The 21,823-nt window shown below is 36.7% G+C and overlaps 2 protein-coding genes and 1 pseudogene across 2 annotated transcripts; all 3 read right to left on the bottom strand.

Moving 5' to 3' along the window:
- Positions 1–9,259: 9,259 nt before the first annotated feature.
- LOC133065017 (U2 spliceosomal RNA) lies at positions 9,260–9,490 on the bottom strand (annotated as a pseudogene).
- A 3,971-nt stretch (positions 9,491–13,461) lies between these two features.
- LOC133056268 (olfactory receptor 8H3-like) lies at positions 13,462–14,409 on the bottom strand. Its single transcript, XM_061141422.1, has one exon. The coding sequence runs from the start codon at positions 14,407–14,409 to the stop codon at positions 13,462–13,464; it is 948 nt and encodes a 315-aa protein (XP_060997405.1).
- Positions 14,410–20,178: 5,769 nt separating this feature from the next.
- LOC133056260 (olfactory receptor 8I2-like) lies at positions 20,179–21,107 on the bottom strand. The gene is given in 2 exon segments (XM_061141409.1): positions 20,179–20,828; positions 20,831–21,107. Coding segments are annotated over 2 exon segments (927 nt in total).
- Between the last annotated feature and the right edge of the window lie 716 nt (positions 21,108–21,823).

The following is a 21,823-nucleotide window of genomic DNA, read 5'->3' as shown; positions in this document are numbered from 1 at the left end:
AGAACTGGACATGGAACAACAGACTGGTTCCAAATAGGAAAAGGAGTACATCAAGGCTGTATATTGTCACCCTGCTTATTTAACTTATATGCAGTGTACATCATGAGAAACACTGGGCTGGAAGAAGCACAAGCTGGAATCAAGATTGCCGGGAGAAATATCAATAACCTCAGATATGCAGATGATACCACCCTTATGGCAGAAAGTAAAGAGGAACTAAAAAGCCTCTTGATGAAAGTGAAAGAGGAGAGTGAAAAAGTTGGCTTAAAGTTCAATATTCAGAAAACTAAATCATGCCATCTGGCCCCATCACTTCATGGGAAATAGATGGGGAAACAGTGGAAACAGTTTCAGACTTTATTTTTTGGGGCTCCAAATCACTGAAGATGGTGATTGCAGTCATGACATTAAAAGATGCTTACTCCTAGGAAGGAAAGTTATGACCAACCTACATAGCATATTAAAAAGTAGAGAGATTACTTTGCCAGCAAAGGTCCATCTCAACAAGGCTATAGTTTTTCCAGTGGTCATGTATGGATGTGAAAGTTGGACTGTGAAGAAAGCTGAGCATGGATGAATCGATGCTTTTGAACTGTGGTGTTGGAGAAGCCCCTTGAGAGTCCCTTGGACTGCAAGGCAATCCAACCAGTCCATCCTCAAGGAGATCAGTCCTGGGTGTTCATTGGAAGGACCGATGCTGAAGCTGAAACTCCAGTACTTTGGCCATCTCACATGAAGAGTTGACTCATTGGAAAAGACCCTGATGCTGGAAGCGATTGAGGGCAGGAGGAGAAGGGGATGACAGAAGTTGAGATGGCTGGATGGCATCACCAACACGATGGACATAAGTTTGAGTAAACTCTGGGAGTTGGTGATGGACAGGTGTTGGGAGCCGTTATGGGGGGTCCCGCCCGTGACCAGGTCATGAAGAAAATACCGGGCCGGCAAGGCCATCCGGGACCCCATCCATGACGAGGTCATGAGGAAAGAACCTGACAAGTCTAGGATAAGGGACCCTCCAGGTTGCCTCGGCCTCTACCCCACCCTGTATCCTCCCCCCTTTTCTGCTGTTGTTCTTGTTTGCCCTGCTGCGGATTCTTGTGTTGCCTGCCGAGAGCTCTCCTGCTCCTCTTTCACTGATTGAGGACCAACTTAAAACCCTAATTAATAAATCTTCTGGATGCTGGTCCCCTATGAAGGTGCCAGGGATGAAGGAAATGCTTCAATTCAAGCCCTTTTGCTGGCATTCTGGCTTGTTTGATAAATATGTGCTCTCATTGCACAAAATGCTCATGATTGTTCTAAACATCCTAAGCACAGTATGCTAACAAAAGAAATTATTAAGCATAGGTCCCTTCGCGGGGTGAGAAAAGCTCCACAAATCTGATAGCCACAAATGTGCCTAATAGAAAATAGTTTAGATAGAGATTAGCTGGTGACTTATTGCAGGTGGTTAACTTTTAGACTAAGACCCTGTTTTGTGCCATATCTGCTGTTTTTGCAATCCTTTGCATTTCTGTTCTGTAAAAATGTAATCCTATCTAGTTCCCATAGAGATGACACCTAATAGAAAGAAAATAGATTAACCACAAAAAAGACAGGGTCGGCTACTGAAGTTGCTAAAAGTTGCACCAGGTGCAAGCCATAAATTGCCAATACGCCTGAAAGCCAAAAGATATTATACATAGAGATTAACCATTAAAAAGGCCCTAATAGGCACAGAGCCCTTTGGGGGGTGAGGAAGCCCTATTAGAAAATACAAAAAAATATTGTTTTAAAAGTGGTTATTAGATCAACGTTTGATTGATGTTAATGTGCTGAGGTTGTGCAGTGGAAACTATTGTTAATATAGTTGGAGATCTAGAAAAATAAGAGCTTAGCCTTAGTGTAAAAACAATAAGATAATTGTTAATTTTAACCAAGAGTGCTAAACAGGGGCTGCCTCTCCAGAGCCGCAGACTCTTTGTGTGCTAAACTTTTTAGATAAATTTAGCTGAGAATTTCTGCAAAAAGACTGTCTTTTATGTTAACAGGATTGTATTTCTATTATGTTACAACCTGCTGTACCATGAGACTGCCACTTTTCTGTTTTCTGCTAAGCTCAAGGCCAGAAGATAATGTACAAAAAATCTATGGGAAAAGACTCTCATAAACAAAAATATACAGAGCACACCTGGTTTCATGAAGGACAAGCTGATGTAATGTTAAACTAAGTCTGTGTGCTTATCTGCCCCTTAGAAATGTACCGACTTAGGGTATAAAGGCGATGGTGAAAAATAAAGCAACTGCCAGACTCTGCCGCACCTTCCTGGTCTGGTCTCTTTCTTCCTTTCTCTCTCTCTCTCTCCCTAGCAGACTTGGCCCTATCAAGGCCGATCCTACGTGTCTCTCTCTCGCCGACGCCGTTCATCCTGAGGGTTCCCCTGGATCCTGCTGGGGCTGGACCCCGGCAGACAGGGAGGCCTGGCATGCTGCGATTCATGGAGTCGCAGAGTTGGACACGACTGAGCAACTGTACTGAACTGAACTGAATGTTTCTTAGAATTGGTGATAATGAAGTTTGGACTGTGTACAAAGAAAAAAATAATAATTTGATTCCCAAATATAGGAAAAGACGCAAATTGATATTTGAATACAACAAAAGGTAGTATATTGAATAATTTGTATAGTCCTGACACAGTTCTAAATGTTTCCCTTTATTAATGCATATAATGACCATGAGATTATTATACTATAGCATTATTAGCCACATTTTTCATATGAGAAAAGGGAACATAATTTGTGTAATGTATCCATAGTTACAACTATTAGATGTTGGCTCTGTATTTCTACCAAGATAAATTGACTCCATAGAGCATGTCCATAATATTCCTGTCATAGTTAATTTCAAATATGCCTATTAAAATGCTATATATATAATAAACAATCATAGTAGAATATTTTTAATATACTATGCTCTAGTATTTTCCCCAATATTATTTAATACTAATGAAAAATAACTTTCAACCTTTGGACTTTAGTGGCTTGACCACATACTTAGTATTGATTTCCAAAAGACACAAACTTATCATAACCTGGCCATTTAAAATCAAATTTCTTCCAAAATTATGTTTTTAAATTGCTGAAATACCATGATCATAACAACTCTATATTTCTGGGTCTGTCAGTCCTGGCGCTACTGAAGGCAAAGATATATAAAATGATATTTGCATGCATACTCTTCTGATATTATCCTTACTTTATTTAATTTCAACTAAAACCTCCCAATTTTGAGAATAATGCTTACCGGGAGGCAAGGTTGATTAAAAAAACACTTTTCTTCTATATTATCTGTCCAGAAGAATGTCAGCTTCAACATTTGCTCACAAAGTATGAAGACCCTTTCAGCTGAAAATTTCTGTAATATAATATTTTTTCTTTGAGATAAATTCTTTTTAAGTTTTAGTGCAGTCATTTTGTTTTATTCTGAGGGAAAAATTAATCAACCTAGAAAGTTTGTTAAGTTCCTGATCAAATGTAACATCTGCCAGGAATTTATGTCTAAAATGAATATCAGAAGCAGAGCAGCATATGCCTTGCCTCTTGTCCTAATAATTCCAGGGCACTTCACATACTGGGGATTGATGATTGCAACATTTGGTCATCCCTGTGGACCAGTTTCCAAGGAAGAATTCTTGGCATATCTCCAAGGGCAAAAGGGAATTGGCATGCCTTCAAGGACTAATGCAGGTATGCTAGGTCATGAGAAATTAGATGTCTTCCTTTCCAAGATGCACAGTGGAAGGCCTAATGGTTTGGTCTTCCTGTGTGATGCTCTAAATATTTCCCTGGGTGGTAGAGAAACTATTTATAGAAAAATACTTACTTACTCTATGCCTGAAACTTTCAGGGAAAGAGTGATACATATTCACAATGAGTCTTTTATATTTAATCGTGTGACACTATTATGGGAGTAGGCATTTTCATTAGAAACAAATTGAGAATTTAAGAAAATTGAAAGAATGATGTGAAAATTTTCAAAACTTTTGTAACATTTTGATAAATTTCTCAGGATGATTTTTTTTAATAGAAAGCTTGTTTGCATACCTGTATAATTTCATAATTATTATCATACTGGGTGTTCACTATCTGCCCTTATTTGATAATTTACATTTCATAACATACTATGACCAATGTTATTCTAGCCTCTCATAAAACCAATAATTTCACATTTAATGTATTAACTGATACCCCATAACCAACTTTATTCTAGTGAAGTTTTCTTCAGATGTTAAGAATTTTATTGAATATTACTCATCCAAGATGAGACAACAAAAAAAGACTATAAAAAGGTATAGACTAATTAGATTAAAATACTCTTATGAATCTTTCATTAATTCATGATAATTAAACCAATTTTCATATAAATTTAAAAGTGACTCTTACTGGAAACTCTGGTCATACTCCAGAATTTCAGGGGATAATTTGTTTGGAAAAAAGGAAAAAAGTGTGCATTTATTGTACTTTTAATGAATTTTGGAAGAGCAATTATACTCACCCAAACTTCATTCTGCTAGAACGGGTGTGAAATAAAATTCATATTTTGTGATGAGATAAGAAAAATTGTAAATAAAAACTTTGCTCTGACCTTTCACCTCCTCTCTCCCCTCTCCTGTGCATTGTGTATCTGCATTATGCATTGGCCAAGCCTCCACCATCAACAGAAACACCTACTCAGCCTTAAAGAGCAACACGTTTCTAGCATCAACAGAGCAACTCCTTAAGATCTTCCTTCTTGATCTCATATGGGACCACTATGACCCATGACTTCCCTGGTGGCTCAGATGGTAAAGAATCCGCCTTCAATGCGGGAGATCTGGGTTCAATCCCTGGGTCTGGAAGGTTCCCTGGAAGAGGAAATGGCAACCCAGTCCAGTATTCTGGAGCCTGGTGGGCTGCAGTCCATGGGGTCGTAACGAGTAAGACTCAACTGAGCAACCAACACTTCCACGTGCACCATGACCCATTATTGCTTAGATCTAGATTGTATCCACTGTCAAATATACATCATTTAATGTACATGTCTCTGTCTCAAAACTTATGTAACTGTCTTGACTTCTAATGGGCAGAACAGTTCTTGGAGATTTCTGAGGAGTTGTCCTCAGGTTATAATCCTCGACTTGAATAAAATTTTCCATTTCTTTCTTGGAGTGACCAATTAATTTTTCACTGAAAGTCCAACTCTTTGAGACCCTATGGACTGTAGCCCACCAGGCTCCTCCATCCGTGGGATTTCTCAGGCAAGAATACAGGAGTGGTTGCCATTTTCTTCTCCAGAGGATCTTCTGGACCCAGTGATCAAACTCAGGGCTCCCGCATTGCAGGCAGACTCTACCCTCTGAGCCACCAGGGAATCCAGTCTTCTTTGAGATTAAAAAGCCAGAATAAACTTACTTGATGATAGGTAACTTGGAGAGTTAAGTCAAATAAGAAGTAAATGGTAATTTTCGATGTAAAAGCCACATCAACAACCATAATATTAGCATTAGTCACTTAGTTGTGTCCAACTCTTTGCAGCCCCATGGACTATATAGCCTACCAGGTTTCTATGTCCTTGTAATTCTCCAGGCGAGACAGGAGTGGGTAGCCATGCCCTTCTCCAGGGAATCTTCCCGACCTGGGGATTGAACCAGGTCTAGAGCGTTGCAGGCAGATTTTTTTTACCATCTGAGCTACAGGAGCTTCCCTGTAGCTTTTGGTGACTATAATTTTGTGACTATAATTTTGACTATAAATGTGTGATTATAGTTTGGTGACTAAAAAGTTACCAGGAGCAAGTCACTTGCTTAATATTTTCCCATCATTGAAATTTATCTTGATTATGTTCAATTTTTTTTATGATTTGGGGCTATTATTATATCATTTATTGTATAGTAGCAGAAACCAAAGTCTGATCATAGATTTAAAAAAAAAAAATCTCTCTTGATTTAATATGATATAGTTTCATTCTCTAATTTATTAGTTTTAGCTATGCCATCCACATACATTCCTTTCTCTCTTGGGTTTTTTTTTTTTTTTTTTTTCCTTTCTTCTTTAATTAATGAAAGAATGTTTCTGTTTTTCTCTTTGGATGCTGCTGCTGCTGCTGCTTAATCCCTTTATTCATGTCAAACTCTTTGCAACTCTATGGACTGCTCACCAGGCTCCTCTGTCTTTTTGGATAAATATTATTTAATTATCTTTTTTGTTTTTTAATTCATTCATTGTTATCTAAGTTGTATCACTTTTCACCTACTTTATGAGATTTGTGGGAAACAAAAAATAATTTTCACTCTGCCCGTTCAGATTTTTAGCTGAAACCCACCTCCTTGTAATGAAAAACAGATGACCAGAATAAAAACAAATAGAAATTTAGTAACATGTATACCCCCTTTATACATGGGAGACACCCAAGAAAACTGAGTAATTCTCCAAAAAGAGTCCAAGCCACTACCTTAAATACCATCTCCAGCTAAAGATAAAAGAAGATGTGGGAGGGTGGGAGCCAGGGAAAGAATAGTAACCAAGAGTACAGTTGTTAATGCAGACTCAGTTTCACTCCTTCTTCACTGAATAGAGACTTAACCATCTTTCTCTTCCTGGTACATAAAGGGAGACAAAGTGAAAGTGATAGTCACTCAGTCATGTTGGACTCTTTGTGAGTCTTTGTGAGCTCATGGACTGTATGTAGCCCGCCAGGCTCCTCCGTCCATGGGATTCTCCAGGCAAGAATACTGGAGTGGGTAGCCATCCCCTTCTCCAGGGGATCCTCCCAGACTAGGGATCAAAACCAGGTCTCCTGCGTTGCAGGCAGATTCTTTACTGTCTCAGCCACCAGGGAGAGTACTAGTGTTAGTCATTCAGTTGTGTCCAACTCTTTGCAACCCCATGGATTGGATTGTAGTCCATCAGGCTCCTCTGTTCATTTGGATTCTCCAGGCAAGAATACTGGAGTGGGTTGCCATTTCCTTCTCCAAGGGATCTTCCCCACCCAGGGATTGAACCCAGGTCTCCTTTATTTCAGGCAGATTCTTTACCCTCTGAGCTACATGGACATTTCCCCTTTAAATGTAAATGCTTCCTACAAAAGGATAACTTCTATTCAATGTCCAGAACATCTTCTGTGTCTACTGTTTTATTTTTATTTTTTTAAATAACCAGATAATCCTTGAGCCTAGGAAGCATCCATTGGCATTGAAAATTCTGTTCCCTTTCAGGCTGAATTTATTGTTTATTCTCTAGGACCTAGTAATACTCACTTGGCCCATTCTGGAAAGATGTATATTAGAGGTTTTGAGGGACTGCACAGATAGAACAGTTCAAAGAGAGAATGAGGAGAGGTCACCAAGGATAAATTTGAGGTGTATATCAAAATATGTATACATATGGACATTTAATCATAACTCGACATGTAAAAGATATTTCTGCATTTTATGATTAACTGGAAAATTGTGGTATGTTTCTGCTCTTAGAGAGAGATTAACAAGGAAATATTAAAACATAAAAAATAGCAATTTGATATATAACTTTATTAATACTAAATAAATATAAAGGCCTGAAATGATCTACAGAATACATACAAGTGCAAGTGCAAATACATAAAATTAGAACCAAGGAAAATGTAGGTAAATATAAATAAATTTCAACAGCTGTCATTTTTCACACAATTATAAAAATTTGAATATTTTAGTTATAGTGCATAAGTGAAAAGCTTTGATAGAGAAAAAATAAAGGGAAATATCAGTTTAATAATTTTCTGTGATGTTGGTGAAATATAATGAAAGCAATCATCTGAATCTGATATTGTGCTTAGAAGGAAAAATGTATGTAGGTTTAAGAAAGGGAATGAGTGATGAGTTGTTAAGACAGACTTAATAAGTCTGTAAAATAATATATAGTATATCTCATCAGCTGTCACTTGCAATAGTTTATAATGTAAAATCACATTGTAAAGTGAAGTTTTCAGGAGTCAGATATCAGTAATGTAGATCAGAGAAGAAAATTAAAATTTTAAAACAAAATGTATACATTGTGCACACACACACATCCTTTCACATGAATTGTCTTCAGCTAGCCCCAAGACTGAAGACTGTTTATTTCTGCAGGAGGTTGGTTTGTGATATATGTAAGATATATGAGAAGCCCTAACCAGTTGACTGCGATGATTACAAAACACATCAACAAAGTATAAATCTACATACACTCGTTTCCTTATCCTAACCATTAAAGAAAAAAATCATTTGGAAAGAAATCTATTAATCACTATGCCATTTTTAATATACAAGTAAGCGATGTTTTTGAAAGAATTCTAGAAATAGAATTTTCAATTAATGTTTTTTGAGTGCTGATATGCACAGGATTGACTAAATACCAGGCAAGATATAAACATGAATAAGATAGAATTCTTAACCTTAATGAATTCATCACTATGTTTCCACAAGCCAAAAAAGCAAAGAAAGCATTTACTTATATGCTGCATATGTGCCACATTTGTTCCATGCTGGGGAGAGAAAAACTATGACTAAACAAATTTTTCTCGTAGAGCTTACAATCTTGTTGAAGAGAGAGATAAATATTTTAAATACATGTATTTTCTCCTAAAAGAACTTCATGAAATTAATCTTTGGTTCCTTTCAATAAATGTTTTGACTGCTCAATTTGTTTCATTACTTCTCAATGATTCATGCACAGTGAAGGCAGCTATGGGGATTTCATCTTTTCCAGAGGCCATTTTGTAACAGTGCTGGGAAGAGTACATTAAACTGGGTTGATGTTCAAGTCTCTTTTCAAGGAAAAGTAAAAGCAAAAATTTAGAAAGATGGTAATGATAACCCTATATGCAAGACAGAAAAAGAGACACAGATGTATAGAACAGACTTTTGGACTCTATGGGAGAAGGCGAGGGTGGGGTGATCTGAGAGAACAGCATCAAAACATGTATATTATCAAATGTGAAACAGATCGCCAGTCCAGGTTGGATGCATGAGACAAGTGCTCAGGGCTGGTGCACTGGGAAGACCCAGAGGGATGGGATGGGGAGGGAGGTGGGAGGGGGGCTCAGGATGGGGAACACATGTAAATCCATGGCTGATTCATGTCAATGTATGGCAAAAACCACTACAATATTGTAAAATAATTAGCCTCCAACCAATAAAAATAAATTAAAAAAAGTTTCATTTTTAATACCATCGACTTAATGAGGTTTTTCTGCCTGATTTGGAGAAATGACAATCTCTAAATATACCTCCAAAATGGCTTAGGAATTATGCTATGCTAAGGTACTTCATGTTTCTACACACACACACACACACACACATTAAAAAATTATCAACTCTTTGATCTTAGGGAAACACATTATAATGAATAAAAATTAAACTCAGCTGTTTATGATGGCTTCTGCACTCCACTGCATAAATGCATCACCTTTATCTTGATACTACACCTGATCTTGGCCAAAAGGCCGAGAAGCGATCACCTTTATACTGAAAACAAGGTAAAAATATAGCTTGTCAAAAGACTAGAAAAATGAAAAATGCCCAGAAATATAAGAAAAAGGATTATGCTTCTGAAAGATGAGAGAGGAGTAAAAAAGTATATTATTGAACAAATGCAAGCAAAAATAAATACCAATTGCTGTAAATAAAGAGTCTAGAAAACATGGATATCAGAGCAAAAATAAGTCATAATAATCTCAAGTAGAATTTGTAAAAATGGAATATAATTAAAATAAATTAGGTAGGTGAAACAATACACATTTAAAACATTTGAATTTGTTGAGAGTTTTGAATTAATACAAGCAATTTACATTTACATTATCTCCTAATAAAGAGTTTATGCTTATGCATATTATTTTTAACATTTAAAAATTTCACAAAAATCAAAGATTGTTTTACATAGAAAGCAATCTAAATTTCAAATAACAAATGTTTTAATAACCACTGATGTTTGAATAAAATGATCTATGTAGTTACAAAAGTTTAAACAAGAAATATGAAATACCTAGAAAATAAAAAAAAAATTACGTTCTGAAATAAGCTTTCAATAGGGAAAATTAAAATTGCAATTCAAGGTTATGCATAAGAAAAGCTTTAAAATATAAGAAATTTTAGTATTCTAAATGATTAAGGATTATGCATTACCAGAGTTCTGAAGTCATTTTTAAATTGCTAGCTTTATAACTTTCCTCTGCTTAAAAAAAAAAAAAATTAGATGAACCAAGCATTTAGATTAATAATTTATTTTTAATAATCATATCAAACCTACGGAAATCAGCAGAAAGGCAGTAATGTTTTAAAATACACAGAATTTCAACAAAGAAGCATTTACTGAAGCTCATTGACCTGTAACAAAAAGGTAGCCTTATTAAATATTTTCAGTTGGGAAGGGAACTCCAATCCAAGCATGAAGGAATATATGTACACATATAGTTGATTCACTTTGTTGTACATCAGAAAGTAACACAACATTGCAAAACAATTATGCATCAATAAAAAATAAATATTAATAAAATAGAATTGATATATTCTGGGAGTCATAAAAGTGATAACACTGCATGCAGAATTTTAACTTATAAACTTACAAATATTTCATGTCCAAAACACTGCAAAATGGGAATCTAGATTCTCCCACAAACCAAACACAGTCCTTTTAGATTTCAATGATAGAGGAATAATCGAAGATTAAACTTGTAAGTGTACAGAGAAAACCTCAAAAAAGGACACAGGAAATGATAAGAATATTGTTCATGTACATAATACACACACAAACACACGCACACTTATATATATTTAAAACTATCAATTTGTTTACAATAGCTAGGACTTGGAAGCAACCTAGATGTCCATTGGCAGGTGACTGGATAAGAAAGCTGTGGCATATATACACAATGAAATATTACTCAGCTATTAAAAACAATGCACTTTTATCATTTTTTTTTACCTCAGTTTGAATGAGGTGAATGAAACTTGAACCTATTATACAGAGTGAAGTAAGTCAGAAAGAAAAGCAACAATACAGGATATTAATGTATATATGTGGAATTTAGAAAGATGGTAACAATGACCCTATATGCGAGACAGCAAAAGAGACACATGTGTAAAGAACAGACTTTTGGGCTCTGTGGGAGAAGGTGAGGGTGAGATGATTTGAGAGACTAGCATTGAACCATGTATATCACCATGTGTGAAACAGAGCACCAGTCCAAATTTGATGCATACCAACAGGACATCAAAGCCGGGCACTGGGACAACCCTGAAGGATGGGATGGGGAGGGGAGTGGGAGGGGGGTTTAGTATGGCGGACACATGTACACCCATGGCTGATACATGTCCCATTATGGCAAAAACCACCAAAATATTGTAAAGTACTTAGCCTCAAATTAAAATGAATAAATAAATAAAAACTATCAATCTAGAAGAACACATACAAAACCCTGAATAACTTCTTAGGCATTTCTATTTCCTTAAATTTTTCAAATATCTCCAATATTAACACACTCCATTCTAAGTGCAAAATTGTGAAATGCTGTTTTCCTTTAGTTTTTTTGTGTGTTTGTCCTTTAAATCAACCAAAGCTAATTCATAAATCTTCACATGAATATTTCTTAAGAAAAAGGCATTGAGCAATGAAAATACTACAGGGATGTGAATGTTCTGATGGTAATGGCCAATGTTTATTCAGTTCAGTCGCTCGGTAGTGTCCAACTCTTTGCAACCCCATGAATCGCAGCACACCAGACCTCCTTGTCCATCATCAACTGCCGGAGTCTACCCAAACCAATGTCTATTGAGTCGGTGATGCTATCCAACCATCTCATCCTCTGTTGTCCCCTTCTCCTCCTGCTCTCAATCTTTCCCAGTATTAGTATCTTTTCAAATGAGTAAGCTCTTCACATCAGGTGGCCAAATATTGGAGTTTCAGCTTCAACATCAGTCCTTCCAATGAACACCCAGGACTGATCTCCTTTAGGATGGACTGGTTGGATCTCCTTGAAGTTCAATGGACTCTCAAGGGTCCTCTCCAACACCACAGTTCAAAAGCATCAATTCTTTGGCACTCAGCTTTCTTTAGAGTCCAACTCTCACATCCATACATGACCACTGGAAAAACTATAGCCTTGACTAGATGGACCTTTGTTGACAAAGTAATGTCTCTGCTTTTCAATATACTGTCTAGGTTGGTCATAACTTTCCTTCCAAGGAGTAAGCATCTTTTAATTTCATGGCTGCAATTATCGTCTGCAGTGATTTTGGAGCCCAGAGAAATAAAGTCAGCTACTGTTTCCAGTGTTTCCCCATCTATTTCCCATTAAGTGATGGGACTGGATGCCATGATCTTAGTTTCCTGAATGTTGAGCTTTAAGCCAACTTTTTCACTCTCCTCTTTCACTTTCATCAAGAGGCTCTTTAGTTCCTCTTCACTTTCTGCCATAAGGGTGGTGTCATCTACATATCTGAGGTTATTGATATTTCTCCCAGCAATCTTAATTCCAGCTTGTACTTCTTCCAGCCCAGCGTTTCTCATGATGTACTCTGCATATAAGTTAAATAAGCAGGGTGACAATATACAGACTTGATGTACTCCTTTTCCTATTTGGAACCAGTCTGTTGTTCCATGTCCAGCTCTAACTGTTGCTTCGTGACCTGCATACAGGTTTCTCAAGAGGCAGGTCAGGTGGTCTGGTATTCCCATCTCTTTCAGAATTTTCCACAGTTTATTATGATCCACACAGTCGAAGGCTTTGGCATAGTCAATAAAGCAGAAATAGACATTTTTCTGGAACTTTCTTGCTTTTTCAATGATCTAGCCTTAAAAAGTTAACATCCATTAACTGGTTTAATCTTTACAGTAACTCTTTTGACCTGGAGTTGTTGTTTATCTATGAAGTTTATGAACTTGAAACTTAAAGTTTCAGTGATTTTTTTAAAAGCATTCTATAGGTAATTGTGTAGAAGGTTTGGAATCTAAATCCTTGAACATTTGGTTCTCAACGAAGTACTCATAATCACTCTGCTCTCTTGCTTCTCCACCAAGTAAAGGAAATGATTTCTGAAACTGGTATCATTTTTTCCAAATGGAACTCTTTTCAATCATAAAATTCTCTAAAGTTTGATTATGCATGGGAATTTGTACAGCACCCTTCAAAAACTGACAACTATACTTTTCATTTTGCAAATAAGTTGCCCTTAAAAACATAGATATTGAGACCATAGTTTAAACATGTTTCATGGTTTCCAATTACAGTGTAGATTTCTTAAGTTGTATTCTTAGAAAGGCCTGAGATTGTATTTATTCAAGCAAAAGATGGATCAATAGAATAAATAAGTAAATAAATAGTTCAATGTGTTTTTGGGTAAAGAGCAAGGAAATGCACTATAGGGACAAAAAAAAAAAAAAAAAAAAAAGCACAAACAAACAGAGGAGCTTAAAAGTTTAGGATCAATGTTACTTTAATTTTTTCGAGCTTTTTCTCTTCAGTAAGACTCTGCTGAGAGCATTTTTTACTTCTTTATTTCGAAGACTGTATATAAGTGGATTCAGCATGGGAATGACAATACTATAAAAAACAGAAACTACTTGATCCTTTCCCAAAGAGTAGGACTTACTTGATTTTACGTAAGTAAAAATCATAGTGCCATAAAAGATGGTGACTGACAGGAGATGGGAGGCGCAGGTAGAGAAGGCTTTCTGCTTCCCTGAGGTGGAAGTAATTTTCAGGATAGTGGACAGGATGGACACATAGGACACAGCTATTGTGATAAGAGACACCACGAGGGTGGAGCCAGCAAAAATGAATATTATGATTTCAATATCATGTGTGTCTGTGCAGGACAGGGCTAAAACTGGGGGTGCATCGCAGAAAAAGTGATAAATTACATTGGAGTCACAGAAATACAATTTGCTCAAGCAAAGCACATTGACAAAGGTGTCCATGAAGCCAATCAAGAAGGATCCAAAGACAAGAGAGCAGCAGCATCTGGTGGACATGACGACGGGGTAATGCAGAGGGTTGCAGATGGCTGCATAGCGATCATAGGCCATGGAGGAGAGAAGAACACATTCAGTGACACCCACAAAGACAAAACAATTCATCTGGATGAAGCAGTTCAGGTATGAAATATGCTTGTTGGAAGTCAGTAAGTTGTTTAAAGTTTTAGGGGTGACCTCAGTTGAGAAACTGAGGTCAAGAAATGACAGGTGACTGAGGAAAAAATACATGGGTGTGTGAAGCTGGAGATCCAGGCAGATTATCAACATCATTCCTGCATTGCCCAGCACCGTAAACAGGTACATCAAGAGAAATAGGGTGAAGAGAACCAGCTGGATCTCTTCAGAGTCTGTCAGTCCCATGAGGATGAAGTCAGACACATGAGTCATATTCCTTATGCCCATAGTGTTCTAATGCTTCAAACTGTTGAACAATTAAAGTTGGTTCTTACCAGGAATCACTGTAAAATAGATTTGTGTTTCTATGAACAACAAAGCATATTTATATTAGCTTTTTCTGAAAAGGGATAATATTGAGGGCTGTCTCAAGTATGAAGGGAAAAATCTTTACTTGATTTCTAAATATAGAAATGTGTATAAATTGACATTTAGATGTAGTATATTAAAAGCTACTGTATTGGAAAATTAGAAATAGCCTTGTAGTGTTCTAAACATTTCATTTTATTAAACTTTTAATCCCATTGAGAAAATTATACCATAGATATTAATATTAGTCACACTTTTAGATGAAAAAAAGTACATAGATAATTTAGGTAATTTACCAACAGTCAGAGCTAGTACATGTTGTGTCAGTAATTCTATGAAGATAGATCAATCACATAGTGTATGCCCATAATACTAATTCTTATTCATAATTAATTTCAGCAACCATGAAAAACAAATGCTAGATAAAAAATAATGATGAAAGAATTGTTTCAATACATCACGCACAATTCTTTTTTTCCAATATTATTTAATACTAATGAAATATAAATCTGACCTTTGAAATTCAGTAGGGTGTATTAAAATGGTAAATCACATATTAGCATTAATTTCCAAAAAATATGAGTTTTCATAACTTGATATTCAAAATACAGTTTCTACAAAAAATTATATTTCTGAAATACACACATTCCTTGCAGACCCTGATTACATCAACGTTATCTTCCACAAGTCCTGGGAGTACCTAGGGTAAGGTTAAATGATATCTGCATGCATGCTTCTCTAATGTCCTTGTTTTATTTGAACCTAACTAAAATTTTCTGATTTTCAGAATAATACTTACCAGCATCCAGAGTTGGTAGAAAAACAACTATTCCAATATTATCTGACTAGAAGTATGACAAAGTTTCCCTCACAAATAAAATATAGAGACCATTTCAGCTGAAAATTTCTGTAACATAATATTTTTTGATAAGTTCTTTTTAAATTTTAGTTATTTTGTTTATTCTGTGGGAAAAGTAAATCAATGTAGAAATTTTGTAAACTGCTGTTCAAATGTAAAATTTGTCAGGAAGTTGTGTCTAAAAAGAATATCAGGGGTCTAACTGTGTATGAATACAGAGTAGAATACACCTTGCCTCTCATTCTGGTAACTCCAGGGAACCTCATATACTGGGGACTGGTGATTATGCAACATCTGGTCATCCCTATGGACCAATTTCCATCAAAGATTGCTTTGCATGTCTCCAAGGACAAGATTTCAAGGACTAAATGCAGCTGTGCTGAGCTCTGAAAAGTTGGAGCCACATTTTCCCTAAGGAGCCACACAATGAAGAGTCCAATGCTTTAGTTTTCCTTTGTAATGTTCTAAATTTATTCCTGTGGTAGTAGAGTAATTATTTCTAGAGAAATGATTAATCTATGACTGTAACCATCAGGAATGGAAAGATACATTTTTTACAATGAAATTTTATATTTAAATATATGTGTGACACTATGCTAAGAGTAAATATGTCCTTTAGATACAAAATGAAATCTCCAAATATGAAAAAGAAAATTTTTCTAGGAGTGATCAGAACTGATTTTTTAAGCTTTACTGAAGCATCATTGATACAGGAAGATTTATACACATTTACTATATACTGATTAATGAATTTGAACATCTGCACATAGCCAAATGCCATCACCACATTCAAGGTTTTAAACATAGCCATCATCTCCAAAAAATTCCCTTGTGTTCTTCTATGCATGTGTGTGTTTTGTGGTAAAAAAATGATTTCTAAAGATAACCATCATATACTAAAATATAGCATGTACAAAAATAAAATGAATACATAACAAAATTCAAAAATGATATGAAAATAATCAAACTCAAATTTTGATGAATGTATGAGCTATTTTTGTTCATTGAATGCTTAATTGTATTCTGCTATATTTGCATACTTATACTATATAGTCAGTATCCATCTGCATTTTATAACTAAAATTTCACAATATAATGTGACCAATTTTATACTAGCCTTTTTTAAATCCCATAATTATAAAATTTCACAATATAATGTGACCAATTTTATACTAGCCTTTCTTAAATCCCATAATTAAATGCCTTATGCATTGACTGATACCCCTTGACCAACTTTCCTCCAGAGTTCAGTTCAGTCACTGAATCATATCAACTCTTTGTGACCCCAAGGGCTGTAGCATGCCAGGCTTCCCTATCCTTCACCATCATCTGGAGTTTGCTCTCATGTCCACTGAGTTGATGATGCCATCCAACCATCTCATCTTCTCTTGTCCCCTTCGCCTCCTGCCTTCAATGTTTCCCAGCATCAGGGTCTTTTCTAATGAGTAGGCTTTTCACATCAGGTGGCCAAAGTATTAGAGCTTCAGTTTCAGCATCAGTCCTTCCAATGAATATTTAGGAATTATTTCCTTTAAGATTGACTGGTTTGATCTCCTTGCAGTCCAGGAGACTCTTAAGAGTCTTCTTCAACACCAAGTTCAAAAGCATCGATTATTTGGTTTTGGGCCTTCTCTACGGTCCAACTCTCACATTCATACTACTGGAAATAACTACTACTACTTTTTTCCATGACTACTGGAAAAAGCATAGCTTTGACTGTATGATCCTTTGTCAGCAAAGTAATTTCTGCCCCTCCAGAAATGTTCATCAAATATTAAATATTTCATTGAGGATTATTTGCCCAAGATGAAGAAGACTCTAAAAGGGGGTAGACTAAATATCAGATTACAATATTATTATAAATTTTATGCTGATTCATGATAATGAAATAAATGTTTATGTAGATTTAAAAGTGAATCTTAAGTTTGCCTATACATCCAGAATTTCAGGTAATAATTTATTGGTATTGATAAAGAAGCTACATTTTTATGTGTTATACATTTGATGCAAGGCAATTGTGTTTCTGAAAAGATAGTGCTGCTAAAACAGGAATCTTTAGAAATTAAAATGCCAGTGTAAACTTATTTGACAACAGACAACTTTGGGAGTTAAACCAACTGAGAAACCCTCAGTTATTTTCAGTGTAAAGTCACCTCAAGAACCATGGTGATTGCAAAATTACCAGAAGCAAGTTCTTGCTCAGTAACGTCCCAATGTTGAAACTCATTTTGTTAAAGTTTAGGATTATGCTTTCAGAATATTTATTTATTTGACCATGACCATTTATTTTATCATGTTGATACCAAGTCCTCATAAAACCAAGCTCTGCTGCTGAGTTTATGGCTAATATCTATCCAAAATGTTATTCCCTTCCTTGTCCAGCACCTGTTCCCCACAAAGTTGAGTATTATCAAAGAAAAGAGGGATTGAGACCCAGCTGGACCTTGTGGGGCCCTCCCAGGTACAAATGCAGTTTCTAGTCCCCAGTTTCTTATTTGTAGAAAGAAGGTTTTCATCCTCCTTGACATTTCCTGAGTTCTGAAGGGCATATTCAAACAATAACTGTTTAGATCAGTGAGCACATGGGGAAAGAAACAATAGTGTAGTAATGGGCCAGTGTCCAGCTTCCTCCACAAGGGAGGTACATAACAGTGCCTGTCACTGAGATCTTCTACAGGAACTAAGACCCCACCCAGGTGGAGGATGGAAACTTCAGGCTCAGCACAAGAACGGGGACCCCAGACTGGTTGGAACCAGAAGGCAGATCCCTGGAACGCCACCCTGTGACCTCACCACCAACTAGTCAGAGGAAGGTCACGTATCCTGCAGAACTCCCTGCAAATTTTGCCTGTAAAACTTTTCCTTGAAAATCCTCTGGGAGCTTGGGTCTTTTGAACATGTGGGCATGTGTACTAACTCACTTCAGTCATGTCTGACTCTGTGAGATGTAATGAAATGTATTCTGCCGGCTCCTCTGCCCATCGGATTTTCCAGACAAGGATGCTGTAGTGGGTTGCCATGCCTTCCTCTAGAGGATCTTCCCCACCTAGAGATCGAAGTCCCATCTCTTATGTTTCCTGCATGAGCTGGCGAGTTCTTTACCACTAGCCACCTGGGAAGCCCTTTGAATATGAACACCACATCCACCTTACTTAACCTTAGAATAAAGCTTTCTTTGCTCCAAATAGCAACATTTCTCAACAATACCTAATCAATTGATTTCAATTACTTAAAATCACCTATACAATGTATAATTCTGTATATTTCCATGGCCTAACCACTAAGGAAAACGTGATTTGAAAAGATATTTATAAATAAAAGATGCTGTGGTGAACCAAGGACAAAAGAGCAGATAAAACCAAGGAGGGTCCTGGCATGCAGGAACAGAAACACCAGACTTTTATGGTCCTTCCCGCCCCATGTTGTAACTATTAATGGATTTCAGGTCCTCCTGAGCAGTATAACCTGTTTCCCCTCCTACTCTGTAGGGAGAAGGCATTTGCCCCCTGCTCAGTATACGTGCCTCATCCAGTCAGCAAATGACCCGCCAGACCCCTACCCCACCCCTTGTACCCTGGGTATAAAAGTGGACTAAGGACCCCTGTTCAAGGTCAGTTCTCCTTTAAGCTGGTCCACTGTTCTAACAGCATCTCCCACTCTAATAAACTTTATTTCCCTCTCATTCTGCCTCATGTCTAGAAATTTGTTTCCAACCCACACCCAGACCCTGACAGATGTCTTTGAAATAATTTCTTAAATAGAATTTTCAACAAAACTAATAGTTTTTGAGTGCTAGTGTGCTCAGTTGCTAAGTCATGTCCAATTCTTTGGGATACCACGGACTGTAGCTGCCAGGCTCCTCTGTCCATGGAATTCTCCAGCAAGAATACTGGAGTGGGTGGCCATTCTATTTTCCAGGGGATCTTCCCAACATAGGGATCAAACCCCGGTCTCCTCACTGCAGGCAGACTCTTTAGAATCTGAGCCACTATCTCTATAGATACCTCCAAAATGCCTCAGGAATTGTGCTATAGCCAGTGCTTTATTAATCCACACACACACACACACACACACACACACACACACATGCACACAGTTTATTCAGTCTTTGAACTTAAGGAAGCACATTGTATTTGTTAAGAAATGGAACTCTGTGGTTTTTGAAATATTCTCTACTTCATAAGATGAGGTTTCATAGATAAATGGTAAGAATTTTAACTCTCACAGCAAAATGAATGAACATTACCAAGAGATTTCTCTGTATTACCCAATGTCTTCTTATCACTTGTGTTTACACTTCATGAAAATTAATAACTCTAACCCTAACCATTCCCTTCCAACCACAGATTTATAATTGCTTTTATTATTTTTCTAATCTTTCACTTCCTCTCAGTTAATCAGCAATCATTTCTTGTTAATAATATTTGAGTCATCATTTCTTAATCTACCAATTTTCTACTCTCAACTTGTTGATAGTGGAGAAAACAACATGTCAAAACTTATGAAAAATCAATTTGATAGTATTTCAACATTTTGCAGTGTGATGGCATAATCACATCAGGGTGGGATTCAGTCACCATTCAGATGTTTTACAAATCTGGGCATGTCTAAGTCTGAATAATTTATGTACTGAAGTGAACTCCTTACATGATGATCCAGTATTCCATATCAACAAATAAAGTGATAATTCACCTCCTGCATTTCATGACTCTGTTACCATTTATTTTGTCTTATTCTTTTGGGGATTACTCCACTAGTTCCCAAATTTTTGAGCCATTGAATTTCTGAAACACTCCAGGTTTGCTTTAATTGCAACATGCACAGATTTGTCATGGAAACAGTTTTTGAAATGCTTTCAGAAGAGCATTTTTTACATCTTTGTTCCTCAAACTACAGATAAGCGGATTCAGCATGGGAATAACAATGGTGTAGAATACAGACGCCACCTGTGCCTGGGTCAAGGAGGATGTGTTCTCAGGCTGCAAATACGTGAAAATCAGGGACCCATAGAAGATGGTCACCCCCATGATGTGGGACACACAGGTGGAAAAGGCTTTCTGTCTGCCTGCTGCAGACCGGATCTGCAGGATGGCTGAGATGATGGCCATGTAGGTGAAGGTGATGATGAAGAGAGAACTAAGAAGGGTGAAGCCAGCTAAAACAAAGATCACCATTTCTGTGCTGAGTGCATCCACGCAGGACAGGGCCAGAAGAGCTGTGGTGTCACAGAAAAAATGATTGATGCTGACATCACAGAATGCCAACCTGCTGATCACACAGATGGAGACCAGAGAATTGGTGAAGCCGATCATATAAGGCATGACTCCCAGCCCCCTGCACACCTTCTGGGACATGACCACAGAATGCAGTAAGGGATTGCAGATAGCTACATAGCGGTCATAGGCCATGGACCCCAGGAGAAAGCACTCACTGCACACTAAACCCACAAAAAAGTACATCTGAACAAAGCAGCCAACGAGGAGATGGTTTTCTGGATTGACTGGAGATTTAGCAGTGCCTTGGGTGTTACAGTAGACGAATAAAATACATCAATGAATGCTAAATTGCTAAGGAAAAAGTACATAGGTGTGTGGAGCTGAGAGTCGATTCTGATTAACAGAATTAGTCCAAGGTTCCCCAAAACAGTGAAGAGATACATAAAGAGAAACATCATGAAGAGGCTGATTTGTAGTTCAGGGTGATTTGCAAATCCAGAGAGGATGAAGAATGTCACCTCCGTGAAGTTGTTCCCAGCCATTTCTGTCCACTCAGATCCTTGACTTCTCTGTTGAAAAATGATAGGAAAAGTTAGAGGAAATTCAAGTCCAAAGGAATGATAACCAGCACTAACCTAGACTCCCATAATGAGAGAGTAACAGATGGGAAGCAAATATTAAATGACTTCAAGTTAATTGAGAATTTGGGCATGATTTTAATTTTTAAAAAATAGAACTAACAAACAATAATCAAAATTCTAAGTTCACATTCATTGGAATTGATTGCAGTCTAAAAAAAACCCAAATCTATCTGGATTGCTTTTTAGAGAAATTTCTCTAGAGATAAACCATCCTCTTCCCTTATCTATTACTGGGGCCCAGTTCATATGCTTAGAAACTTACATACTGTAATTGATTATATATTATTCTTAGAAAACATGAAACTCAGCTGGAAGTTTAAATTTTGATATGTAATGCTACCTTATGTGGCAGTCATAACATTTCAACAGCCAATAACTACTTTACAGGGTTGTTTTAGGTGCTTCATGAGATCTTCTATGGGCATATCTAATAGTTCCTTGGACTCAATAAAACTTGCTAAATTTTGCAAATATATATGTATATAATTTATAAAATATATATTTTACAAAATGTTACATATAAACATATGCATATATTTACATATAGTAAGTGAGATTTTATATGTGTATATATATTATATATATATATATAATGGAGAAGGGCATGGCAACTCACT

The sequence above is a fragment of the Dama dama genome, chromosome 1 (genome assembly GCF_033118175.1).
Source record: "Dama dama isolate Ldn47 chromosome 1, ASM3311817v1, whole genome shotgun sequence".
Taxonomy (NCBI): domain Eukaryota; kingdom Metazoa; phylum Chordata; class Mammalia; order Artiodactyla; family Cervidae; genus Dama; species Dama dama.
The sequence above is the reverse complement of the archived record's forward strand: the minus strand, read 5'-3'. Positions and strand labels throughout refer to the sequence as shown.